General features: G+C 44.0%; 2 protein-coding genes across 3 annotated transcripts in view; both read right to left on the bottom strand.

The window, feature by feature from the left end:
• Nucleotides 1–7182, bottom strand: part of PSTPIP1 (proline-serine-threonine phosphatase interacting protein 1) — a 46955-nt gene extending 39773 nt beyond the window's left edge. The window contains exon 1 of the mRNA XM_088172344.1: nt 6842–7182. Coding sequence (XP_088028470.1) covers nt 6842–6874 — 33 coding nt within the window. The 5' untranslated portion in view covers nt 6875–7182. The remainder of the gene's footprint in view (nt 1–6841) is intronic.
• Nucleotides 7183–12461: 5279 nt separating this feature from the next.
• On the bottom strand, nt 12462–23405 carry RCN2 (reticulocalbin 2). 2 transcript variants are annotated; one of them, XM_014879162.2, is made up of 7 exons: nt 23242–23405; nt 23023–23128; nt 20174–20370; nt 17630–17743; nt 16810–16906; nt 15007–15149; nt 12462–13265 (listed from the first exon to the last, which is right to left on the bottom strand). In XM_014879162.2, exons 1-7 carry the CDS (start codon nt 23341–23343, stop codon nt 13113–13115), a joined length of 912 nt encoding a protein of 303 aa, XP_014734648.1. In that variant the 5' UTR covers nt 23344–23405; the 3' UTR covers nt 12462–13112. The 2 variants fall into 2 exon arrangements, with proteins under 2 accessions (XP_014734648.1, XP_014734649.1); XM_014879163.2 differs by having other exon boundaries at nt 17630–17731; nt 23242–23401.
• Nucleotides 23406–27848: the final 4443 nt, after the last annotated feature.

Consider the following 27848-nt stretch of genomic DNA (forward strand, 5'->3'; position numbering starts at 1 on the left):
GCCACCTAAATAATCATTTTCAACATATCCGATTACTCAATATGATGCAAGGTTCTTACACTCCATGAGTATCTGATTGAGACACCCCTGCCACAGCACCCCCCACGTGCAGCCTGGACAGAGAAGGGGAATTTCATCTGAACCTTTCTCCAGCTGTTTTATGTGGGGAGGGAAGTGGCAGGAGGGAAGGCGTGCCTGGACTGCAGGCTGCAGGCAGTGGCTGTGGGCAAGGAAAGCTCCAGTTCCTGTTCCAGAATGTGCCCTCCCCCACAGAGCTCCCAGAACCACAGAGGGCTTGTAGGAGCCTGGCCTCCTCCTCTTTGGTTAGCAAGTGCACCTTAATTCTCCATCTGCACAGAAAGCCTTTACCAGGTGTGAACTTCTTCAAAGCCCAGCCTTATCTTCCAAAACAGCAGCCCTACTTCCAGTAAAACTGTGGTTTAGCACATGAAAGATTCTGTCAGAAACCCAAGTCCTAACCAAATGTGCATCCAGGGTCTTTCAGTGGCAGGGCCCTCCTTTCCTTCTCCTGATGCTCCTGGGGATTTCCATCCCGCTGAGCAGTGGCCCCAGGGCTGTTTGTCAGTCCTGACTTATTAATAACCCTTCATTAATTACAGCACCTACTGCAAGGAGCATGAAGTGATGAGACTCAGACCCCAGGGCTGCTGACCACCTATGTTCCTTTTTATCTTTATCTCTACCCTTTATATTTTATTTTTCTTTCATATTAGGAATACATTAGGCCTGAACAAATTTAGAGCAGCATGAAATAGCTTCTTGATTTGAAAAGCTCTTACATTAAAGGAAAAAAGCTGGTGTTTATTAATTTATTTGCTCTGAAAGGAACCACAGGAGTTGGTATCTCTGAGCTAGCCTGCACTGGTACATTTTTACTTAATTCCCAAGACTGTTTGCTTTCATTTCAAGCAAAGATAAAGTTGCATGAGGAACTATGGAACTTTTCAATTCCTCAGTCTTGTTCAGTGACATTTTCCCACCACTCTAAACAAGTACTAAACTCCATATACAGTAATGGAATAATTCTCTGGGGAACTGAAAAGCTGTTGGGATACAGATGCATATTTCCAATGTGAATTTTTTTTTCACCTTGACACCCTGAGCAAGGCTGAGTGATCTCTATGCAGAGCTGCTCTCCCAGCCCTCACCTCATCCCAGCCTCAGGTCCCCAAACTCTTACTGAACAACACAGTGAACTTTGTACATTATTGAACTGTGGCTCCTAAGAAAAGTTTATTACAGAACCTAGATTAAACTGGAGATGAAACTCCAGTGTTTTCTGTGCTATCTGCCCACTGGAATCTATCTTGCTGTGGCAAAGCAGGCAAATGAAATCAGAAAAAGGTCTTGAGCTAAAGGAGCTGAAATACAACCAAGCAGCCTAACTTGCCTTCTATACAAGCATGAAATGAGTGTTACTGGATGGAAATTCCAGGTGTTCCCCTGTGCCTATGAAGCAGCACAAGTTCAGTGTCCCCAGCCAGTGGCTGAAGAAAGAGAGGCAGCTCTGCTGCACTGCACGAGTGTCAGCCTTGAGGGAGGAAAGGGACGGGCTGTGAATCACCCAGTCCTGCCAGGAAAAAAATCTGTTGAGATGAGATTGGTAGGGACACTCTGAGAAGCTGTGCTGGGAGGAGAGGCTGAGGGCGGGCCCTGCAGAGGTGCTCGGTGTGTTTAAATCCCTGCGGGACGGAGCGCGGCACATGGAGCCAGGGCTTCGCAGGGGCACTCAGGGACAGGGCAAGGGGCAATGCCTGTGGAAATCCAAGAAGTCCCGTTTAAGCACAGGAAGGATTTTGCCGAGAGGGCGGTGAGACACAGTATCAGTTTGCCCAGAGAGGCTGTTGGAGGCTCCGTCAGTGGAGGCCGTGAGCTCTGTGCTGGGACTGCCCTGTGCTGGCCGAGCGCTGGCTGGAGATGTCCAGAGGCCTCTTCCAACCTCGGCTCTTTTGTGACTCTGCCTCAGAAAATGTACCACTGCTCTAGCAAGCCACAGGACACCCTCTTTGATCTCTGTGTGAGGCTCCATTTCAAGCTGTGTGTGACAAACACTCTTTAAGTGGTGTTGGTTAGACGTGGCTGTGTACATGTGGGTGAAGAGTCCATGACTCACCTATTCCATATTTAAAATACAGACTCATGGCACACTTAAAATTGGCAGAAATAAGAATTCTCCCCTTCTCTGAGCCAAGCAAAACCAACCAACTTTTGCAGAGCAGGATGGATCAAAACAAACCAGATACAACTGTGTAAAAATATTAACAGAGTTGTCACAGTGACGTACTTCATCAATCACCAATTTTAATAGTCAAACCCCTCAACTGCAACGTGGTCATTGGAAAATTGTAATAAAGTCTATTTAACTGTCTAATTATTTCAGTCACTGACCCAAAATGAACTCTCTATAAATCCATTCATCTAGTGTTAGTTCATCTGAGCTTCATTTTAGCTGTTGTTCATTTCAGCTGTTGTGCTCTGCTCAGAAGTGACTTGTGAAGCACCAGTGTTTCTATAGCCACAATGACTGCTGAGGTTTTCTACTTGTGATGTCCTCTGGTTTCAATGAGTGTTGAGATTGCTCCCCCCCACCCTCCACAGGTGCTTCTCCTTGCCTCAGTGAGCAAGTGTCCTTCCCAGAGCAGCTGGGGCAATGGAGGAAGAAATCACATGTCAAAAAAGAGTAGAGCAGCCTCTTCTGTGGAGATGGAGTTGACTTCACAACAAACACAGACATCAGCTGGGCAACCAGTTCAACTTTTCCAAGCTGGTTCCCCCTTTATTCCCCATTTCCACACATGCCCTGCAGCAATGACTTGGCTTGGATGTGATCAGGGCCGTGGCCATGCCTCTGCCTCTGGAGCTCAGGGACATGCTGGCAGCAGAGCCTATCTGTGTGCTGTTGTGCAGGGAGATATTTATCTTAATCTGCCTTGTGTCAGTAGGGTCAGATGCAACTGGTGCCATGCCATTCAAATCAAACTCAGTAGGACCCACTTGCCAAGCTGGGATGCCAGGCTGGAAGGTTTGCCAGCCTCATCCCTGCCTGCCCAAGCTCAGCCTGGGGGTGCTGGGCTGGAAGGAGCCTCCCCAGCTCCAGTTCCTCCCAACAAACCTGGCCAGTCTCACTTCCTCCTCACAGACCTGCTGCAAAACAGCAGGTCCTGCAAAGCTCAACCTCTACAGGAAAGCAGGGTAGCTCCTGGTAAAAAAAAACAACTTCCTATTTTGAGTAAAAAAATTGATGTTGTATTTCCTCAGCACGTTGCCTAATAAGTTTAGGAAATAACTTTACTGTGACTTTTATCACCACAGAGCTCTTGTTCCACAGTTAAGAGTCTCATTAGAAGCTAAATTATTTGTTAGCTAATGACATCTTTTTTTGGCACATATAACAGACCATTATGTGAAACAGCTACGGTAGAAGTTGAGAGAGAGGCTCACCTCTCACAAAGTCAACTTTGCACTGAACCTGAGGTTGAACATAGCCTCAAGTCAAAGCAAGAGACACGAAGCATCTTTGCAACAGTCCCTGTTCCTGAGCACTTCCATGGCTCCCACTGCTGCAGTGTGTGAGCACAGCCATGGTTCCAAGGCAGGGATGTGGGAAGGGCCAGCCCACAGCAGGCCAGGGGAGCAAATCCTGCCAGCTCATGTTCAAGGCCTGCTTCACATTTGTGGCCTGCATCTCCCCCACACTTCTAAATGTGAGCTGTGAGAATCCACAAACCCCAAGCTCATCCCACAGCTGAGAAGGAACAAGCATTTCACACTTCAAGCATTTATTTTTAAATCCTAAGTACCTTAGGAGCCCATGACACATTTTCAGAATTGACTTGGCTGCTTGAGTTTGATTCAAAGCTGTCTGAGGGAATAGATTTGCTCCCCCTCAGCTCTGGGCACTTTGGAGCCTGCCCCAAATCCAACCAGCTCCTTTGAAAGTCTTCCTCATTCCCTGTTCCCAGGTGGGTATGGCAAAGCCAGGAAGAGGTGCTGGTACCTTCCTACCTCTTGGCCAGAAATTGCTGCATTTCAGGAGCTGCAGCTGCACTTTTGAGGTTGGAGGCAGACGAAATAAAAGAAAAAGGCAATGACAGGAATTGCAAAGGAAAAGCAACAATAAGTGCAAGGACACAGAAACATTGTGACTGAGTGGGAAAGATTTTCTTGGATAGAGGTTTTGGTAACAAAAAAAAAATTACTGTTGCTCTGCCTGTTAACATAACCCCTTTAACATGGAACTCAGCTGGTGCCACACACCACTCCCCACTAACATGGGAATTTCCCTTCCTGTTTCATATGATGCCAGAGAAGACAGGTAACATCTGTCAGGCTTGTACAGCAGCCCAGCAGAACATTCATCCATCAGCAACTGCTCTGTACTGGCTATTAATCTGAATTTTCATCTCACTAACATTCTCCAAAAAATATTATCAGAGGATAGAAAACTTCTGTTAAGAAGCACATTTGAGTGCAGACTTTGAGCAACTGTCTCTTAAACCATTACAGAGTGTGTGGAAATAAAAATTGTAATTAAAAAATACACATGCTTTTGCTCATGCTACAGAAAAAAATGAACTAAGTGTGGAAGTTTTAGTATAGTGCTATCACTGCTACATTTATTTGGAAAAGAGAGGATAAAACTTAAACCTGTTATCAGGAATAATTTGCATTTTCCTGAAAGACAGCACAGCCTGTTCTTACGAAGTCTGGAGAACTCCGGAGAGAAATGAATGCTGCTCTTTCTCTGCTACTTGGGGGAGATCTCCTGCTTTTAGGGTTTCTTTACATATTCGCCTTTGAGGTAGGTCCTGAGGAAACCCCTGCTTACCCAAAAGTTTCCTGATGCTGGAGCAGGGAGCTGTTGCTCAGGGACACCTCCGGGGAAAGTACAGGGAGAATGTGCAGCAAGCAGAGATCAGGGCTCTGTGTTGAGGCACCCACCATGGGGCAAACACCTTTTGGGTGTCAATCAGAAAGGCAGTTCCTATTCAATGTTCACCCACTAAATACAGGAGATAAATGCTCGCTGAAGCAAACCACATGAACATATTTTCCTCTCACAACAGAACCTTATGAATGCAAAAATAATTGCTGATCTTGTGATCTGGGGGGCAAGCTGTACACTTGTGGGGTGTTGTGCAATATCCTGTAAGTTTTCACTTTAAAAGACTTATTGCATAGCTAAAGCTTCCATCCTGCAACCAGATCTATTCCTGCCCTTTTACTCAAGCTGGGCAATACATTTCCAGCCAAAAAATATGAAATCCAAAGAGGCCTTCCTTTATATAAGGTGTTGGCTTCAAAGCTAAGCAAGGATTTGAGTCATGGTAATGTGACTAAGCACAGGAGAGAAGTTTAGGGAAGAAGAGCCATGAAGAACCAGCCAGGCCAGATCATCAGCTGGCATTAATCACCCTCACACTACTCCCATAGCTTCATTTATTCTCCCTAAAGACTGAGGAATTGAACAGTACCTCTACCAAATGTACCAGCCCTACAAGTCAGTCAGTCTAAAAGTGCCTTGTTTTCCAAGGAAGTTCAGCAGTGCAAGGGCTGCAGCTCCCAGGGTAGCCCTGGCCCCCAGCTGTGTGCCAGCCTGGGCACTGCCCTGGGCACTGCCCTGTGCAGTCAGTGGCTGCACAAATGACAATCTCACTTAGGTGTGGTCATGCACAGTTAATCCTAACACCAACCCTGACTTTCGTGTTTCCTCATTGTATTTTTATTCTTTTTAACTGTTCAAATCTAGTACTGCAGTGGGGGTGGGGAGGGCTTCCTGGAAGTGCCCAGAGGATGGTGGTTCACTGAAATGTGTTTTTGCCTATGCTCTTCTGTTTTCTACCAAGAGAGGGTTTACCCTGAAGCGTGGGTGGAGAGAAAGTGAGCACAAGCAGAAAGAACAGCCAGGCAATGGCAGGAAGAATTCATATGGCTTCATGTCTTTCTTTAAGTCAGTTCTAGATGCTGGATAAATGATTGCCCAGAAAAGAGGCAACACATAACATAACATAACATAACATCCTATTTACTCAACTTTGCAATGTTAGAATTTTGATTTTGAACTTTCATTCTCCAATTGCAAGAGAACCTCAGATTACCAAAACGAGAGAAATTACTTTTACCTTGTAACTACAGGGGAAGAGCTTGAAAACAGGAGACCAAAAGGATTTTCAAACAAAAGTCAACTAACAGGCATGGAGCAGATCTCCTTATTTCAGTGTTTGCTGGTTTTAGGTCAGCTGTGAGTGTTTGGGCTTAGCTGTGAGTGTCTCTGCTGGTCCTTTCTAACCTGTGCTGCCTCACAGCTCCTGAGCTCTGCATGCCTGGGAATGCTCCTGGCAGCAGGGTGGGAGCCTGCAGGGAGCTGAGCTGGAGCATTTCACTGCAGCTGCTGGCTCTGCTCTTCACTAAACAGGAGGGAATTCAGCCTATAATTAGCAACAGCTCACCTGCTCTGGGAGCCACTGGTAGAGCTGAGGACACTCACTGCAAGCAGGTTCTGAGCACTGTGAGACAGACAAATCCATGGCCCTTTCAAAAGCAGTTTCTGGTCCTAGCACAGGAACTGGGAATGTCACAGGTTTTGTGGGGACTGGATATATTCTTTACACTGCATCCTTCTGCCCAAGATCAAACATTTAACACTACCAAACACTATGTTTTTGCTTGGAGAAAAATTTGGATTTTTACTAAATTAAATTTAGAAGACGGAACAACATTAAATTAGTTTTAAACTATATATAGAACCAAGCTGAATTTTAAAAGATTTTAAAATACAGATAGATTGAAAATAGGAAACACACAGTAAATTCTCACTTACCCAAAAAGCATCTTTAAACTGCAGCTGGGTCATTATTATTGCTCTGTGGAGGAGTAGGAATCCTTCAGCAGGTCGGTTGTGGGGTGAGAACGGCAGCAGGCACAGCTCTGAGCTTTGTCACTGCACCCCAGCCCAAGCAGAGAGTGCAGCACATCCACAGACCTGTCCTTCCTGAAGTCAGGCTGGTGCCAATAGCACGGGGCTGTTCCAGGCAGCTCAGAGAAATGACCTGTGGCTGCAAGGGACAGAGGGCAAAAGAGCTGTTGCTCACACACAGAGACAGGCAAGTGCTCAGCACCCGCACCCCAAACCTGTTTCTCTTCTGGTAAACAGTTAATATTGAAATGAGGAAGCAAGGAGATGTCAAATGGTGTCAGGCTGCTCCTTGCCTTGGGTGCGTCTGAGCGGACAGGAAAAAAATAGAGGGGGAAAAAATAAAAAGGCATTAAGTTCAGTGATATGATTTGATCAGCTGCGGGAGGAGAGACAACAATTACAGTGCAAAGGAAACCAGCAAAATACAAAGAGATAAGCTATTTTCTAATGCTGCGTCTTGCAAAGGAAAAGAAGCAAAAGGAACATAGGTGCCCCATTTCTGCAGCACCTTCTGGGGCTGGCAGAGCCCAGGCCTTTGCACAGGAAGCTTAGCTCAAAGCTGCATTTTGCAGCTGAAAAGGCTTTTCAGGACTCAGGTTAAATTAAGAACCCTGAGAAGTGCAGGTGTCTGCACACATTTAGATACCTGGATGTCGATGTAGAGAACACTCCTGATTTGCATGTCCTCATATAAATGTTCATATGAATATGCAAGATATGTGAAATTTAGAAGTAAAATTCAGTCTTGAAGAGCTAAGAATTTGTTAGCAGCAGGACTTGAGTCAAGCCTCACAGACCAGTGAAGCAGCAGCACCAGACCACACCCAGTTGACACCAGGTATTTCAGGCAGCTCCCCACATCAGCTCCTCCAGTTATAACACAGCTGCAAATACCTGAGCACAGGGAACTGTGCTGAAACTCTCCCCAAAGCACCTGTCCTCCAGGTGAGGCTGCCTCTGTTTACCTCCTTAGGATGTTTCAAGCATTCTTAAATATCTGTTTTTAAATACTCACTGGCATTTTTGGGGTGGAGGAAAAAAAAATAAAAGAAAAATAGTCCTGTGGTGGTTGTCTATACAAAAGCTGTCTGTCCACACCAAGGACACATCAGGATTTACTGATCTCCAAGCGACTGAGTGCTCTGGGTGTTGCTGTTTTCCTGCTGTCCCACAGCAGCAGATCTGCCCCTCAGGCACATCATCCCCCAGTGGGGAAGTCTCACAACTTCCCTGGGCTCCAGCGGCACTCGGGGCTCTGCAGCAGCTGGGGCTGCACTTACCCCTACTCTGCATGGGCAACTTGGAGCTGCTGCTTTAAGGAATTTGCAAGGTTCCTTCCTGGTGGTGTGAAGAAGACAGGGAGTGTGCAGGAACTTTGTGAGGGAAAATGAAGTGCAAGCAGAGGAAGGCAAATGAGAGTCTGGAGGATCAGAGGTGCAGCAGGAAAAAGCATCAGTGCAATGAGAGTGGGAGAAGGAGAAACGTGAGGATTCACTTGCAGACAGTGTTGAGGAGAAAGGAGTGAAGCTTTCTTCCAGAAGGGAAAATTCCTTGAAAAAATGTATTTTGAGGGCATGGGCACTAGTCATACTTGATGTGTATGCAAAAAAGGGCAAAAAAAGTCTTTTTTTGGTGCTTTATCTCAGTTTTTCCAAATCTAAATGTTTCCTGTTACTATTTCAAAGTTACAGCTGTGTTTTGAAACCATCTTTGCTGCTGTTGGGGTTCATAAAAATGCACTGAGTGCGTTTTAGCCCTCTGAAATGATATGCTACTTTCCTGTTATTTTTAGTTTGGCCTCCAGCCACAAAGCCAATTATTTGACTGAACCTCAGGCTGGGCTCTGTGCCTGCATCCATCCTACCCAAGAGCTCTGGTGTAGCACAGTCACCTCCCCAGCAGCTCCCAGGGATGCTCTCATCAGCACGGGCAGTTTGCTCTGTGCTCTGGGTGAGTTTCTCAGAACAGCCCAGAGCAGGTCTCCAGTCCTGGGGTACTTTGATGAGCTGTCAGAGTAGCTGGTGTGAGTCCCAGCCCTGGCTCTGATGAAGCAGATTTGGGTGGGTTTGGGTCCCTGCTGCCAGGTCCTGGTGGTGCTGGGTTATGTCCATTGGGCACTGTGCCATGCAGGGGTAGCCAGGCTTTGCAGGGCTTTAGAGGAGGGACACAATTCCCTATTCCCTCTGCTCTGAGTAGGAACAGGACATCAAGGCCTCCAGTTATGAAATGTTCTGTCTCAGGACTGGGTGAATATCTTGATGTGTGTGGCTAGAGTTCTATGAAGAATGGGAAGGCTGGGAGGGAGCTCTGTGGGGCTGAGGCACGGAGCAAAATCACTGAACCTCACCAGGCTGTGAATGCTGTGATGCCATCTGCTGAAACCTCCCGAGCCTCCTGCAACTCCCCTGCAAGTGATGTCAGTACCTTCGAGCCAAGAAGCAGCATTTTAGTGGGCAAGGGAGGGGTTGAGACTTGTCAGGATGCTTTGGACACCTGCAGGGCCTTTCAGCTGCCCTTTCTCCCTCTTTTAAAGGGGATTTTAGCCCGACCTGACAGGCTCACTCAGAAATTCAGCAGTGTCAACAAGGAGCCTTAAGTGGGACTCCTTCCTGACAGCCACTGCATCTCCTTCTACCACTGCTCTTAGAGGTTAAAAATCAGCTGTTCTGTTTGGTAAGGCCAAGAACACACTTTCTGAGGTTTTTTTTTCCCCAGTAATTAAATTGTTTGGCAGCAGAATGTACCATTTGAATCCATTCTATAGTAAAAAGTGAGGATAAATCTGATTTTTTAAAAAAATTGTTTCAAAAGCCCTCAAATTTTCTCATTCTTTAGAATGGAAGTTTTATTTAATTTTTAACTATATACTACTTTGAGCAAAGCTTTTTATCAGGGATTTGGGTGGCAGGTTTGGATTTGACAGTATGCAAAATATGAAAACAGCATCTACAAACATTTTTGTGCTCATCCAACATGCCAAGCGAGACATTCTTCAGAGGAAATGGTTCTGATTTTGGGGAGTCTGATCAAGCAGACAGCAAACATTTTATTCCACACAGCAAGAGGATGAGGGAGTCTATGAAAAGAATTAAGGCATAATATAAGAAATGCTGAGCACTGAGATAATCCCGGTGTTGAGCTGGTTGTAGCTTTCAGAAGTCCTTGGGTATATTGTGGTCCCCTGGAATGGTGTTTGGGAAATGCCAATGGAGACTGGAAGGCACTGGTGCAGTCCTTCCCAGCCTCCAGAGCTGTTACAGCTGACATATGGCTTCCAAACAAGTGCTGCAGTGCAGCCACGTCCAAACTGCAAGAGCCCAGCCTCGGGTGTGTACCTCAGCCCCAGGGCCTGGGGACAGCAGCAGCAAGGAAGCCACTGCCAGAGGAGAACCATGGCTAAAACAGACACAGCTCAGCTGCTGAGCTGTGCCTGCTCTTCTAATCCCGTATGAATTTCCATGCAGGAAATGCCAGGGGCTTGCAAATTGTCCCCAGCCATACCCATTAAGAATGTTGCAATCACCTTGCCTTCTCTGAGAGCCGGTCTCTGTTCCCATGGAAACAGAAGCTGCAGCCTCTGAACACCTGGCTTGCTGTGTTCCAGCTGCTCTGGGCCAGCCAGGCTGTGCCTGGAGGCTGCTTCAGCACGGCCCACACCCCACACCAGGGCTCTGCTCAGCTCTCAGACTCAACTCCCTCTGCTCCTCTTACAGGGAACTGCTGCAACAGCCTTCCAAAAGCAGGCTCACCCTGCAACACAGTCCTGCTAGCGTTCTGCTTCAGTAAAATCCATAATTAATATAAAGATTAATTGCACAGGCTCTGTTCTTACCTCTTATCTAATATTTCATAGCAGTTTCTAATAGAGGCCATCACTGAAAGGTGGACCCTGTTCTGCTGTTTTACCCAAGATCAGCCTTTGCTAGAATCATAAAGAACAGGAATGGATTTCCTCTAGAATTAACACTGTGATACTTTGTATATCATAAAATTGTTTGTTTCATAGAAATGTGGGGTCTTTCTGTGCTTGGTATGTGGTTAAACTATCCTGACCCCCGAAAATGTTCCAAAGATAAAAAAAGGAAAAAGGGAACTGTGGAAAAGTGCAATGTCACTGGGGCCTTGACTAGCACAAACAGGATCGGGTTGTTCTTGGGAGAAAAGTAGAAGTAGTTTGGGAAAGAGAAAATTAAATTATTTGGGTTTTTATCCCCCTCTTCTTGTCATAAATTCAGGTATCTGCTGAAACGTGTTTTTAATTTCTCTGACACCTCTTGAATGCTTTATCAATACACTGGCTTCCTCCATGTCTTAATTCAAAGCAAATCACTACTCATTTGCAAGTTCTGCACATCCATTGGCCAAGCAGGAAATGCTGGTGCTGCTGAGGAGGTTTCTGTATCTCAAAAGCACTCCTGGATCTGTATCCCAAACTCATCATCTGCAGCAGGTCTGCCTCTGCACCAAATGTCCCTTTTCCAGCAGTGGTGACTTGTTTAGCATCATGGGAGGCAACACTTTAGCTTCCTTCAGCATTTTTTAGCCAATTCTCAGCATATGTGCTCACTTGGAAACATCACCAGTCAGTTTACAGTATTTTTTAATTTGTTTTAATATTCCTGGGCACACTGGATTTATTAGACTTTTTTTTTATTTTTTTGAATCAGATCACACCACTACTATGGCAAAAGCTGTACTCATATTCCCAAGGAACTGACATAAAAAAATATGGGTAGAAAAAAATCCAACCACTAAAATTGAAAAAGTGTTTTGAATTTCTATTACTATGATATCTAAAAATATAGTGTATGTGGTTTTGCTCTGAATCAAAATTTCTAACCTACTACTGATGACACATCAGCACTTACCCCGAAAGGAATTCCATTTATTCTGAGCATAATTAAGAGGTGGTATCCTGGGAAAAAACCAAGGCAGAACTAGCTGCTTTTCCTCAGCAGAGCTGGCAGGAAGGAAAACATTAGTCAAGGAGAACACTGTGAGAGCATTACAAGAGTTATTTATGTAGGAATTAAAAAACCCTAACACACTCCACACAAGCTGTTCTGGGAGGTTCTGTCTTTGTCTGGAATACTCAGCTCATTTCTTTCCAGGAGACAGAAGTGAATATTTGGACTTTCCTACATTGACCCTGTAGTGCCATTAACCCTTCAGACTATTTCAAATAATGACAAAATGGGAAGCACTCATTTGTGGAGCTTTCAGCTGAGGTAACTTTTAGAGGTTATTCCTACAAATATTATTTATGTAATGTTTTGATGCTTTAGCCTTCCATACACCACAAATCAAAAAACAAACACAATTGCTCTTGCAAACTTGTCCAGAAAATGCTAAATGCACACCTTGCTCTTTTTGAATCTTCTTTAGCAGTCAGATAAGATGACACATCTCTGGTTGATATAGCCAAGAATATTGCCACTGGACACTATGCACATTGCTCACATCTCCAGGAGCTGCTATGGGTGACCCAGGGTGAGAAATAAAAAAAATGTACAAAACACAGAAAGATAGAACATTTTAAGTTTTAATCCAACAAATGAAGAGGGTGTCGACACAGTAAAATACCACTGTATTGCTAATGCTCTACAACTGTACATTAAAAATAATTCTTGTCTATAGATGTAAAAATAGCAAGTTTTATGATAGAGTAAAACATAGTATAGAAACCATTCAAAATCAAGTAGAAACCTCTTAAACAACTGAGGCATTTATGTAAGTATTTTTCCAAAGGTATTAAACAAAACACAGTTAATACTAAATCTAAATATCCCCCCACCTTCCCCACACTCTGCCCTAATTTAATTGATTAGAAAAATAGTAGTCTCAGTTACTATATTTTGCATTCTTTCAGAACCATCTAGATTCTCCATTTTCTTCAAGTACAGTAGAACAACTCTTCACAATACAGTACTACCCTGAAGTAATTTATTTCCCAACACTACAGAATTTTGATAGCAAGTATTTCAGATTAATTTTGAAGGCTCAAAGAGGCTCAGGAAGTTTGCAGGAGGGCAATTAAATTTTGAATGCAAATTATTTACACAAACATTAGTGTACTGTAATTACAGCATAAAACTTGCAATGCAGCTGATGAGTGCTTTTAACAAAAGCTCCAAATGAAAGAAAGGGAAGAAAAAAAGATTACAAAATAAATAATCTAAAGTTCTTCATGGTAGAAACGTTCATCATGAAGCTGCCTACCATAATCTGTTGCTTCACTGTTAAGAAACAAATCCTGGTTTTTAAGAATTTCTGCTTCAGAAAGTTTTTTATCATCATTCAAATCCATCTCTTCAATGAGGTGCAGAGCCTGTAAAAGAAACAGACCACCACATGCACCAAGTTAAAACAATTCTGATTTTTGCTTATTTATCTATTATAAAAAGAGGGAAGTTTAGTAGTAAAATGAAGAACCAATTGCAGAATATTTGACTTGCAGCTTGTTCACCAGTATTTCATAGCTCAAAGCTAACAGGCTGTGCAGCAGCTCTACTGCACCTCTTATTTCTGAGAAATAGGAGTCCTGCTATTACAGGGGCTTTGTTTTCATTTGTGAACATCTACAGATACCATGATTTAGAGAATCCTTCTGTTGCTACTTTTCCTGATTGGTTTGGCTCAATGTAACTGAGCCAAAAATAACGGGGACTAACGTCAGCCAAGGGGATTTTAAAAGCACTCTGCATGGCAAAAGCTGAAAGATTAATATGACAAACATCTTGGCCAACATATGTCAATTCCTGAAAATGGAAGAGATAGTAATTCTTCTATTTTTATGTTTTTAGCTACTGTTAGGGTTTCTTTTGTCATTTTGAAATGCTGAAATGGAAGTGTGATACTCTGACTTCAAACAGCAGTTTGTGACTGAAATCAATGCTAACTTCTCTTTAGGACAGGTGACTTTGCTAAGCCTTTATATTGCCCAAAGGAAAAAACTAGCATATTAGAGAAACAACTAAAACAAATTAATAGCTGCAGAATTGAGCTATTACTACAGCATGGCCTTGCTGCAAGCCAAAATTTGAAAGCTAAGAAGAGCTAAAAAATCCCCAAACCAAGGAAGACAACACAGGTATGAACAGACTGAGCAGCACACAGAGCTCAGGTCACAGCAGAGCTATTTCTGTGAACTGAGAACTGAGCACAGCCAGAACAGGCCGTGCAGAGGCTCACACATCCCCATTTACAGCCACGCTCCCAGAACAGCTCAGTGTCTCACAAAGCCCCACACAGCAGCATGCAGGGCTGCTGCTGTCCCTGTCCCCAGAGCCCAGCTGGCAGGAGCACCTGGGCTGTGTGTCTCACACAGGGACGTGCCTCTCTTCCCCAGGAACATGGTGCCATGGGAAGACCTGGTGTTCCTGCCATTCTGAACACCAAAATCCTCCAGGGGAAAGCAAAGACATGGAGAATTTAGCTGAGAAGTTACTAGAAGAAAGGCAGAAGTCCTCTCTGCCACAGTCAGGGACTGGAAACTGCCACAAAAAAATAAACTAAAATGAGAATCCACTTAAAAGCTATTATGCTGTTCCACCCCTGATTAAACCATTTTAATTAGCATCATCAAAGTTGGCTTTACACCATCTTGAATCACAGAGTACTTCCATTTTCTTGTACTTAAAACAAGTTTTTAGTTCTACAAATTATGATGATTTATCCAGTTAGAAGAATTACAATCAATTTCTTATTTCAAAATTATGCAGCTTCTTTTGGTAGTGCATCTCATTAGATTTACCTACAACTAAAAACTTACTTATTAAAATTCTGTACCCTTGAGTCAAAGCAGATAAGCTATTTAAACATGTACAAAAGCACTTTGTTAATTTACAAACATTTACACAATTAATAGGAACTTCACATTTGCCTAATGCAGTTAAAGGATCTGCATTCCTTGTCAAAGTGAAAAGAAGTTAAAAATATCTGCAAAAATATGCTACTGATACTCCTTTCCAATAACTAAGACACGATAAATCTGAATGCTTCTCTCATTTTGCTGTGATCCTTCAAAATTCTCCAGTAATTTAAACCCAACCAGCAGTCAAACCACGAACCTCCTCTTGTGCAATGCCCTGATTGTTGGGTACTATCCAGGACAGCAGCTCTTGAGGGTTGAGTTTTCCATCATGATCCTTGTCATAGTCATTCACAAACCGGTCCTTCTCAACCAGAATCCATTCTGGATCTTCCCTTGCAGCTAGTAAGACACAATTGTCAAGTTTAAAGCCACTCTTCACTTCAAAGCAGAGGTTTTCATCTTTTCTCCTTGGCAAATTCACTTATTCTCATAAAACATAACCTTAAAATGGTGTCACTAAACAAAAACAAACCTTAACAGGCAGAGGAAAGTAGGGAAAGCAATTCCATTGACTGTCAGTATTTATTTGCACACCTGTTTCATACTTACCCAATGTACAGGTACTGCAGCCTACAGCAATCTTAGACTTGTCCTTAACTCTTCAAGGAATTGAGAAGTAATTCATCAAAATAATAAAAACTGCAGACAAGCATGAACTGGCTTTCTAAGCCTCATGAAAGTCAGAAGTAGCAGATATCACAGGAAGGTATGTAACAGTTTAAAAATAATTACAATTCCATTATTAAAGAAGAAAAAGTGAAGTCTCTCCTTCCTAACATTCGGTTTTGCAAGGAGATTTTCCCTTTATGTCACAATTCAGTATACACTGTTGCCCCAAACCACGAGCTAATTATGAAATCAGAGCCCCCATGCAGCCTATTAGTCATTTCAAAGAGTGCTGCAGGAACACTGTCTGCAGGAGAGAAAAGCTGAAGTAGTTTGTACAATCACAGCTGATTCTCAAGTCTTGCTAACAAGCTGAAATGACAAAGCTGTTATCTTCTCTATTACTGCAACAATTTCACTCCTTTCCAACAACTTTTTATAGACTGGCTTGGAAAAGCTTTCTTTCATGTTAAAGCAGGAAAAAGATAAAGAACCCTGTAGTTGCATCAGAGATCTGTTGTTTTTACTGGCTCTGACAAACAAAGATGGTTATAAAACATGAAATTCCAGGTGGCTGATTAGAGGGAAGAAAAACAGATTATTCCCCTGGTTCTCCATATCCTCATGTGGCTTACACAATTCTCTAGGATGCTCAGAATTAGCACTCCTTTGGGCCAGGCAGACTTTCCACAAAACTGAAGTTACTAGGCTTTTTGGAATGGGAAAAATTATTTGCCCTAGCTTTTAGCAAATCAAATACAGCGTGTAAAACATTCATTTAGAAATATTGATAAGCACCAGGTAAGTGTCCACTTTCTTGTTAAAGAATGAACAGATCAAGTTTAAGGAAGGGCAAGACTGGAAAAAACCAAACCCAAGCAAACCAAAGAGTGAAGGCAGCAATCAGGCTTCTGATACCTGGAACAGGGAAGTGACTCCTCACACTTGCCCTCCATCCCTCTCCCAACACACAGGGCTCAGCTCAGCCCTTCCAAAGCAAGGCTGCAGCTGCCTGCTCAGGCTCATCAAGGCCAGGGCAGTTTACCCGCACATTCCTGCTAGCTGCATCTGCAGATGTGTTCACCTGGCAAATATGGCTGCACCTTGTTGCAGCTTCATCCTTTGTGGTCAGGACTTCGCTTCAGTCTTTCAGAAAACAAGAAGCAACTTGCAAGGAAACTCTGGAATGGGCTACACACAGACCACCACCAAATATGCACGGGGCAGACTGAAATAAGGAGTCTACTATGCCCAGTTCCAGAAAACAGAATTATCTTTCTCAGAATCTGTAGGTTTAAGTGTGGAAAGCTGAAAATAAAGGTGCATCCAATTCTCCCCATTCCAAAAGCTGTTGAGAGTTCCCTCTTTCATGCCCCTTCCCTTTTTTCCTTACTTGGGTCTCTTCTGTAATCACCGAGGAATTCTTCCAGGCTAACAAATCCATCACCATCTTTATCATGTTCTTCTAAAGCCTCCTGAATGACAAAGTCCTTTTGTATACATACAAAGAGCAAAATTAGCAACTCATGATCAAGAGAAACAGCACTGAACCATTTTAGAGCAATGACGTATTCCTTAAATGAAAAGACTCCCTCATTTCAAATCTCTTTTTGTGTTTTATGCAGACTAGTGCAGTAATTGCTTCCTGTGCAATAAAACAGATCTGTCCTTAGGAGTTTAGAATGTCAGATTTCATGAAAACCAAATCTGAAAGGTGCCCATACAGCTGGAGTTCTTCAACACAATTGAAAACTGCAAAAGCAGCTGAGAAACATGAATATGTACAGAGCTCTATCATCGAATGCCACTTTTCTTATTTGGTGGATTCACTAATTTGCATTTTTGCAACCTAATTGAATTGCTAGGAGAATTGGTTGGTCTTTTGTCCACCAGAGAGCCAAAACAGAAAGCTAAAATCTCACTGATGGATTTGCAGCCTAAAAGAGCTGAGAGGTGGCTAAGTCAGTCCAGCCCCCAGAGCTGGGGATACTTATGCAATGCTAGTTCTTAGAACAGATTTCAAAGAAAAGCACTGATCTCCTGCTCCAGCTCCTGCCCCCCAGCACTGGATGCACACGACATTACCTGATTTTGAATTTGGGCTGTCCAAGCCATATCCATAACTGCTGCACTTGCTGTGGTACTGGGGCTAAGGACACACACTGAAAAGATCTACACACCCAGGCTGATGAAGATGCTCCCCTAAATCTTACCATCATGTACTCCACTTCTTCAGGATGTTCAAATGCAATGTATTCATCCACATTCAGAGCAGGAACATCATCTCGATTAGCTTTCTCAAAACGTTTTTTCTCCTTTAAATGAAGCTTAGAAAATAGATTTAGTTAGAGCCCTTACTGGAAAGGAAAAACAACATAATAATAGCTGTCTGTAAGCTCATTAGGATATTAACTGTTTCACATTACCTACTCATATTACACTGATGTTAAATTTTCACTAATAACAGCTCATTGAGAGTGATAAGAACAACACTTTTAATTGGGGTGGTTTTATTCTAAGAATCTCAAAACCCCCTGCTTTTTTCAATTTAAGAAGCCATTTAAAACACACTAAAGAGAGATAATAAAAATACCAAGAAATCTTATTTTCATGTGCACATCTCCTTCTAAAAGTCACCAATTCCCAAAATAACAAAGTGGAGTACAATGATTATGATTAATGGCAGCTATTGCAAATTCCAAAATTTACATTTTAAGGACACTTAATCTTCTAGATCTACATCTTATTTATGTCAAGGGCTGTTTGTAGTTCAGAGAAGGTCTTGAAAGATCATGTATGTAAAATGTCTTTTCTGAAGCCATTTCAAGGCCAGATTCCTTTACTACAGGACTGCTGTCCATTACACGTGATCATTTAAACCAGAAGTCACTTCTCTAACCTGTTTTAAGTATACATATTAGCATGCCTTTAAAAAAGAAATAATATCTGATATAAGCAGGCAAGTTTTTATTTCTGATTGTCTTGCACATCATATTTCTGTCTTCCAGAGACTGTGCAAAGATTTCCCATCTTTTTCTTGTTTCATTTTGTACAATCTCTTTAGACAAAATACAGACCCTCATCATTGACAACTGACCTCTGCTCGAACTGCACATGGTGTGAACTATAAAAATCTTAGAATCCCATCCTTGGGTGTGCTGTGCTATCAGTGTGAGTGATCTGGGTACAGGAGCAGCCAGCAAATCAGAGATCATAAACACTTTCCACATAACCATTTGAAATTGTACTTCTGGTTTATATCCTACTATTGACACTTCACTCAAAATCAGGCTAACCTGATCAACACAGAGCATAACACACAACAAATAAAGTGTAAGATCTTCACTATTCTGCAACACAGTTAAATGTTCTCTTACAGAAAAGCCGACTTTAGCTGGGAGTTTAAATAGGAAAGCAGTCCAGAAGGATTACAGAAACTACTATACTGCAATGTAAGCTTGAACCATTGAGGGATAAAGTAAGTTTTCCGGTGTTTTTTGGGAAGTCATGAACAAGGCCGCCACCTTCTGGTAAATTCCTGTCAATTCTGAACTGTATCTTACTCTTCCATCTTGATCAGAGCAGGAGCACTAATTTGAAAACGTAAGGGAAATGCTGAAGGTGGCTGACCTGTGCTGCTTGTGCAACGCTGCTCATTTACAACGCACCTTGGAGAAGTCAGCAAGCAGTAAAGTCATAACCTGATACTTGAGCAAGCAGTTCTATCCCAGCTTACACATCTACAGTCTCTATGTGTATCTGTGATGGCAATGTCTCGAACATGGTATCAATATTTTGACTGGAAGTTCTTCTGGAAGTCTTGTGGTATTTAAAAGCTATGTAGTTATTCAGTTATGTGATATTCCAAGCTTTACAGTTTGTTTCTTCACCGTGTAAAATCCTCTGTTCACTACATTAGTTTCACTTCTATTAACATCCTATATTATCTACTACTACTTTACTAAAAGTAGAAAAAGTAATCCTCACAGAAAAATAAACCTCTGGCCAGAATAGTCTAAAAACACACTTATTCTCTTTCTGGGAAACATTTACATGTACTTATAAATGTAGAATTTGAAAGGAAACAGTTTTTGCTATGTGGTGGTTCTTGGTGAACCTTTTCTCCCTGCCTCTCTTGCCTCTTTCCCCACTTAAGCATCTGCTTTCACAGACGTGACTCACACACAACTTCTGTGTTTAAACATCCATTTTTAGCTGTGGGAGTTGCATTTTCATTACTTAAAACTGTTTGAAATTGCTATTGCAGTTTCTCTGTGGGTCTCTAATGGACAGGCAATACTAACAGCCCCCACTAAGTGCTCGAGCAGTAACTGAAAAAATGGCTGGAACAGTGCAACCAAGGGGTTAAAGAGCTTCCTTCTGCTCCAGCCCCAGTGCTGCTGGCCCCTGCTGAGGGCACGGCCCTGCTGGGCTGCAGACCTCACTCAGTGGATTGCAGCCTGGGTTTAAGATGGTGGCTGGAGACCATGCTCTGCTGTAAGACTGTCAACAGACACAAGCTCCACTCAGCCAGCAAAATACACCCAGGAGGCACCATTTCACTGTGTATTTATTTTGTCAGTAGCAGCTCTAATACTCCACTACTTTCCTTTAATTACTCCCCTATCTCAGAGAGCACGAAGTGTTAACCATATTCCAGCTGCTCTGCTTCCTCTACCCATCTTGTTCCAGCACAATAAACAAATATTGCTGTCTTTGGCCAAAGGCTCACAGGAGCTGCTGCTGAAACATTTTACCTGGCGAAACGATTCTTCTTCTTGATCCTCCAGGACAGTGCTCTCATCAAAATCAATTACACGATCATACATTTGCAAGTTATACTCCTTCCAAGACACCAATCCATCACCATCTTTGTCATAGTCACTGAAGTGCTGCTTAGCTTCTTGTGTAACATAATGCTTAAAAGACTGCTGTATCCAGGAGCTCAGCTCATCTGTGAAAAACATTAAAAATATAATAAAATACAGAAAATCAGAATCATCTGCACCATAAACATTGTGAAGATCCCACAGATCTATTCTGTCTGGAATAGACTTTGCAATTCAGATGAAAGCATATAGGCAAGAGATTACTTAAAGCAAACCAGTCTGTTTGCTCCATGCTGTGGCTTTTTCCAAGGTAACTGAATGAGAGAACAGATCACAGCTACAGACTTCTGGGGGTTTGTTAATGGTTATGTGACCTTGTCTTTCCAAATCTGAAGGAAATCAACACTATAGGATAATTTCTCTTTTTCTCCAGAGCCTTATGAAACTGATGCTGAGTATGGTTTAGATGGACAACTCTAAATGTAATCTGGTGCTCCAAAAAATATTGGTGCCATCACTCTGGGGCTTCTTTTGAAAAATCCACAAACTGAAATAAAATTTAATTTAGTACGAGTGCCTTAATTACCCAAAATAAAATATTAACTATCTATGTAGAGCTATTTTCCCTTTACTTGGGGCTGAAACCAAGCCTCACATACTTTTTTTTTAGCTGCTTGTTTTTATAGAAATGCAGCTAAAAGAAATAAAACTTAATATACCAGTGAACTGACAGAAATACATTAAAGTTACTTCATTTAGAGAAGATTGGGAGAACATATTCTCCCAGTATCTCTCAGTTATTTTCAGGTGCCTGGAAGGGAAAAACATCTTACTCTGCATTGCAAAAATTATACATCCTAATCAACTCAACTGAAATCCCTCTCTGAAGAGTCACGATGACTAATAAAGAGTCCTATAGAAATCACTACTTTGACGTAGAAAAATCTGACAGCATTTTTTAAATACTGAAGTATCTTATCCTGTCCTTCTTGGCACAGGCATCAATACAACTTTATTAGGTCTATTTAAATATCCTTGAAAAGCAACAAGGGATTTTTTAAAATACATTTTGAGTACTGAATTTGTATTAGCAAAGGGACCAGCTTGCTAACAGATTCTGTGAATTGACTGAACACGCAGAGGTGTGTGTGCCAGCATGGCTTGTGCACAAACCAGCACTGCCTTACAAGAAACTGCAACATGATTTCTTAAAGATGGGCACCATTAATAGTTTGTTTCCCAGCATCTGAGGTGTGAGGAACAGCCATGTGACCACATAATGTCCAGTGCCATGAATCAGAAATATGTAACACTCCAACATTAGAGAAGCAGCATTAATATAGTTCACCTTCTCTCACTGACAGCCTCCAAATGGAGGTGCCACTAATAAGGAAAATGTTCTCAAGAGTTTTGAAACACACTGAGGAATAACTCAAATAACTCAAAATGCTTAAGTACTGTAAGTTTCTTAGTGTAAAAACACATTCCACTGTGAATTTTACCTTTGGGAAACGAAAGGAAGGCAAGTTTTCATTAGACTGAGAATCAGATGCAATCATGGTGTATACATACACCATGAGATTGGAGTATTGGTGGGATTCCTATACTTTATATGGAGTTTTTCCCTTAAAGCCTTCTTGTTGTGAGCTGCCTGTGGTGTATGACAGGGATTAGCCATCCCACTGAAGCTACAGACTATCTCACCTCTACAGAGCCCATGCAGGAACACTGAAATCAGGGTGCAGTTGATTAAATTAAATTTTGTCCTCTCACCTAGAAAGCTTCCTGCATGTTTAGTATAATTTTAATGAAATATTACTGTTCTGGCATTTGACCAAGGATTCTGCTTGCTTTGTGTGTGCACACATGAGAGATTTTTTTGTCAAAATCACAGCAGAACAAAAAAAAAAGTTCACAATGAGGTTTAAAATTAAATTATCATAATGATGTACTGAAAGAAAGTGCCTGAGTTTACCATGGAGCTCCTAAGTCTGACAAAAACTTGTCTGTGAAGAGCCATTTGATACTGTATTATGATGAAATATGATCCCTCAATGTCACTTGGTGTCACCAGCTACTGAAGCACACCTATGTAGTATTATGGCTGCAGTACTTCTTTCCATCTTAAACTTGCTCTCTGATTTGCACGTAACAGGACTACGAAACCCACTTGATTCCAAGTAGCTTCAGACATGCAAGGAGACAAGTGCAAAGGAGGTACCTTCCACTTGATACTGCTCTGACCTGCACTAACTCTTGCTGGCCACACTCCTGGGTCAGGTTGGAAGTGACCACAGTGGGTCACCTGGTCCAACCTCCCTGCTGAAGCAGGGTCATCCCAGAGCACATGGCACATGATTGTGTCCTGTACTCCACAACCTCTCTGGGCAATCTGTGCCAATGTGCAATCTGCGCACAGGAAAGAAGCTCTTCCTCATTTCAAGTGGAATCTCATGAGCACGAGTTTCTGTTCATTGCCTCCTGTCCAAGCAGCTGGTACCACGAGCTGAACCTGGCTCCATCCTCTTGGGACCCTTCCTTTAAGTATTTATACACATCAGTGAGGTCCCCTCTCGGTGGTCTCTTCTTGAGTCAAACAGAAACCTTAGGCACTGAGATAGCCTCTGTATGAGCCTGCCAGTGTTTCTAACTCACTGTGCAAGGGATCGTGATGTTGTTCACGGGGATTCTCCCCAGCACAAGAGCCGCAGGCTGTGTCACGGGTAGAGCGCCTTTTCCTCCCGGAGCAGCCCGGCCCGCCCGGCCCCCGCCGTTACCCTCGCTGAGCAGCCCGTCCGAGTCTGCGTCGATCTTCTTCACGATGTTCCTCAGCCGTCGCTGCTGCTCCTCCGGGCTGAGCCGCGCGTACTCCTCCGCCTCCTCCTGCGGAACAGCAACGGCAACGCGCCCCGTCAGCGGCCGGGCCCGGCCCGGGGAGCGCGCCCGCCCCGCGGCCTCGCCGGAGCGGCGGCCGGTCCCGCCCGCCCCCGGCCCACCTGCCCGCCGAGCAGCGCCTCCCGGTCGTACTCGGCGCGGTGCTGCCCGCTCGCCGCTCCCAGCGCCAGCGCCAGGCCCAGCGCCAGCAGCAGCGGCCGCATCGCGCCGCCCGCCCAGAGCGACCCGCGGCGAGGGGCGGGGAGAGGCCCGGGGGCGGGCGGGGGGCGCGGCGGAGGGTCGGGCCCGCAGGGGAGGGGTCGGGCCCGCGGGCGGAGGAGGGTCGGGCCGCGGTCGCAGTTGGCCGTCCGTGTCGCTGGCCCGCAGCGCTCGCGATTTGGGAAGGAGAACGGGCCTCTCTCGCCCAGGTCTTTCTGGTCAACCAGCGGAAGGCACCAAATACCGTCAGGGTATATTGACAATTCAATTGTTAAACATCAGTGAGGCCTGGCAGACTGAAGTGACTTACCACAGGCTGACTGAGTTCGAGGAACGTTTGACGTGGTAGGAGTGACTCTTCGAGATGCCCTGCACAAGACAAAGAGTTGGGCTGGATGATCCTGATGGGTCCCCTCCAACTCGGCGTATTCTGTGATGCTGTGATTACCAGAATTTTAGGCAAGCATCAACAAACCCTGCAAGGGGAAGATGATCAGGAAACAAGGTGTGCAAAAGGTTTATACCAAAAAGGAAAAAGCATTAGTCTTGCTTAAGGGCACAATTCACAAGTAATGCTTCTAAGGCAAAGAGAAAGGGAAGCGAGGTTTTGTAAGAGTTATTAATAAGGTGGATCAATACAAGTTTTAATAACTGTTCAACACAGATAATAGAAAGCTGTAAAATAAATTTAACCTCATTGACCACTCAGACAAACTGCAAATACATCGAGTAAATGAGCAGGAGCCACCCCAGGAATATCATTCCTACCAGCTGTCACATGAAATTGGGATTACTGTGATCCTGACCCCACTGCGGTCAAATTAATCATTGATACTGGGTTGAGATTTATGTAGGGCCATCGTTAGATTTGTTATTTCTCCTTTCAATACAGGAGGATTTTCAAAATTCCACCTTTAACCAGAAAGAAGTGAGGTTAACCTACCTGTGTTTCCACAAACACAATGGTTCAGACAGAGCCCCAGGTAATGGAAGTTGCTGCACTGTCCAGTCCCTTCCGTGGTGACAGCGATGCACTGCTCCTGGTTCACCTCCAATTCTATTAACTGTGAAGAGCTACGACAGTTCATTTTAAAGATCCAAGAGTAAAATATTACAATAAATCAGTAAACGTGTTATTGCAATTTCCTGCCTATATAAGAAATGTCTTTCCATTAAAAAATCTAATAGTGAGTTAAGTCTAATACCTTTTATTGGTTTAAATGTCAAATTTCCCATCAGTATTTAATAAATCACATATACAAAATGTGAATTAAGTCCTACTACTTGTGGCATGTGTAGACAAAGCAAATCCTATGAGCAATCAAAACAGAAGTAAGATTTCATTCGTTTCTGAAACGGCGCTCGAGATGCTTTGTTTTCTTTGTCTGATGCATTACTAACACGGCAAAAAACCTCTGCTGCATATCTCAAGGATTGACAAGTGCATCAGATTAGACATTTCAGTGCCTACACAACTTGCAAGACCACATTTATTATTATGAAATTCATTACATCCTATACATTAGGAAAAAAATCTCAGCAAGAGGGAAAGCAGAGGGAATCATATTCTTCTCTGTGTCAAGATACAATCCAGACCGTTCCCAGCACACAGGTAAACCAGTTGTGTCATAAAATTCAAGATCATTCTGGTATGAATGCAGGGGGAAAAAAGAGAGAGGCTTTTCTGTTCCCTCCATTATTTTAACCACGTGCATAGCAAATGCATCACTATTCTAAGTTAAAAGGGAGTATCAGTGAAGCTATTTCTAAATCAGAATACAAATCATGCTATATAAAAGCTTTTTATGTAGTCAACTTCCCGACTTTTCTGGAAAATCTGCCCTTCCCTCAAGCCAAATCACATGCAGTGTGTCACAAATCTATTTGGAGCCATTCTTTTGGTCACAAAAAAAAAATGCATGTTAGAAGGTCATGTTCAACACAACTTCTTCTGTGTGAGATCTGCAAGTGTAAATCAGGTCTGTTGGACTGTCAGCATGAGAACAGTTGTCCAGCAACACAAACACCAGTTCCTGAACAGTTATTTCTAACAAGTCAAGTTATCCATCTGGTGTTCCCTGTAAGTTTTTGACATTTCTATATTTCAGTTTTATAAATCACTGCCCGACTTGAATAAGCCTTAATTTGTTTTATTCTAATTCGTGTCATTTATACACTGTCAAAATAAATGGATTGACAGTAGCTTTATTTAGATAGGCTTCCATTTTGACATATTCTCCTTATTTTATTGTTATCACATGTCAACATTTTAAGCTGCATATAACACTGTTTATCTAAGACCTGCATGCAAAGATTTTCCTTCCTTTTTCCATTACAAAAGGTGTTGATTTTGGCACACAGATTTAAGTAAGGGAAAAAACTGAGCAGCAATTTATTTATAAAGACCATCACATTTAAAACCCCGTGTTTGGATTTCAAAGTGACAGTCATTTGCTTTAGTAGTACCCAAATATGATTTCTTGAGTGTTCTAATTTTTTCATAAGACTTTGCAGAAAGTACTTTATACTCTGCAGACATTACTGACCTGCTTTTCTAGTTCTTTGCATTTTGTGCAGTTATTAATATCTGAGGAAATAGGTTATAAAAGGAGATTCTTCTGATGCTGTGTCTGATTTGGCATCAAACCACAACAGCAGGATTTGATGCAACACAGTATCAGGGCACTCGGCTCAGCCACACTGAGGAGGCAGCTGTGGGAACGCTGACTGATAAATAATAAACAAGTGCATTATCAAAGGATGGCAGTGTGAGGGATTTGGATGGGACCTTCATGGCTCAGCTCTCTGCTCTGAACCACGGGTGAGTGATGTATCATTTCTGAGAGATGTTGTCACTGCTGCAGATCCAACTGAAGCGTGTATGATCTCCCAAGCCATCTATTCCCATCCTTGCAGGAGTTTTAATGTTTTAGAGATGACAACCTGAGCTGTCCAGGCTATCATTTAGGTCTCTTTGTTCTCACAGTTCCTGTCACACTGAGGAAAAGGGATTATTCTCTTCACATTATGCTTTCACATGCTTGAACACTCCTACTACATCCCCTTTTGTCTTCGTTTGGCTTAATAGAGTCCAGTTGTCCTGTGTTTCCTCACAAATCATATTTCCTAGGCCTCAGACCCCATGAGGAAGGCTGGCCTCTTCACAAGCCTCACCTGTCCCCAGGTACGGTGGGCAGGCTGGATGCAGTAGCCCAAATCACACCTCAGTGTTACACCCCAGGATTAGGTGCCTGTATTATACCTACACTCCATCTATTGCACACCGTTATTGACTGCTCCCTTTTTCCCAGCTCCCAGCAGTGGGGAAGGGCTGAGGGGCTGACTGCCATGACCTCAGTGATCACACTGGCACAGGAAGCCACATCAGGCTGACAGCAGCTGAATGTGAGCCCAGGTGGGCAGGAAGGCTGATGGCACCTGGGCTGTCCCAGCAATGGTGTGGCAGCAGGACCGGGGCAGTGATCATCTGTGGGCACTGCTGAGGCCACACCTCAAGCTCTGGGGGCAGCTTTGGGCCCCTCACAAGGGAGCCATGGAGGAGCTGAAGTGTGTCCAGAGGAGGGAACGGAGCTGAGGAAGGGTCTGGAGCACCAGGAGCAGCCGAGGGAGCTGCAGGGGCTCAGCCCTGAGGAATGGAGGCTCAGGAGAGACTGTCTCACTCTCCACAACTTACCGACAGGAGGTAAGGGTGGGTTTCTTCTCCCAGGCAATGGTAACAGGATGAGAGGGAATGGCCTCAAATTGCACCAGGGAAAATTTGGGTTCGATATCTGGAGGAATTTCTTCACAGAAACAGTGATTAAACATTGGAACAGGCTGCCCAGGGAGGTGGTGGAGTCACTGTCCCTGGAGGTGCTGAAGGAAAGACTAGACATGGTGCTTGGTGCCATGGTCTAGGTGACAAGGTGGTGTTCAGTCCTAGGTGGGACTCGATGATCTCAGAGGCCTTTTCCAACCGAATTGATTCTGTGCCCGCGCCCCAGCGTTTCCTCAGGGGCTGTGGGCAGTCTCGAGCTGGCCCTGCCCGAGGGGCGGCGGGAATCGCCTTAGCAGCCCCCTCAGGGTGAGGCGAAGCGCGGGCGAAATGAGGGCACCATCTCACCAGCGGGAACCGGGTATGAGGCGGGGCGGGGCGGGTGGAAGGTGTGGGGCAGGTGAGGACACCATCTCATCGGCGGGAACCGGGCATGAGGCGGGGCGGGGCGGGTGGAAGGTGTGGGGCAAGTGAGGACACCATCTCACCGGCGGGAACCGGGCATGAGGCGGGGCGGGGCGGGTGGAAGGTGTGGGGCAGGTGAGGACACCATCTCATCGGCGGGAACCGGGCATGAGGCGGGGCGGGGCGGGTGGAAGGTGTGGGGCGGGTGGAAGGTGTGGGGCAGGTGAGGGCGAGCTGAGGGCACGGCCTCACCGGCGGGAGCCGCGCATGCGCGGGCCGGCCGGGCGGGGCCGGGGCGGTGGCGGCGGGCGGGCGGGGCCAGCTGGGTGC

Source organism: Sturnus vulgaris, chromosome 13 (genome assembly GCF_052056855.1).
Source record: "Sturnus vulgaris isolate bStuVul1 chromosome 13, bStuVul1.hap1, whole genome shotgun sequence".
Lineage (NCBI taxonomy): Eukaryota > Metazoa > Chordata > Aves > Passeriformes > Sturnidae > Sturnus > Sturnus vulgaris.

What these genes read in the sequence shown, in the direction of transcription:
- RCN2 (XM_014879162.2), bottom strand. Translation starts at nt 23,343, where the DNA reads ATGCGGCCGCTGCTGCTGGCGCTGGGCCTGGCGCTGGCGCTGGGAGCG. An exon ending in AGGCGCTGCTCGGCGGGCAG is followed by an intron (nt 23,129 to 23,241) that starts GTGGGCCGGGGG and finishes GCTGTTCCGCAG; the next exon opens with GAGGAGGCGGAGGAGTACGC. An exon ending in AAGAAGTGGAGTACATGATG is followed by an intron (nt 16,907 to 17,629) that starts GTAAGATTTAGG and finishes TGTATACAAAAG; the next exon opens with GACTTTGTCATTCAGGAGGC.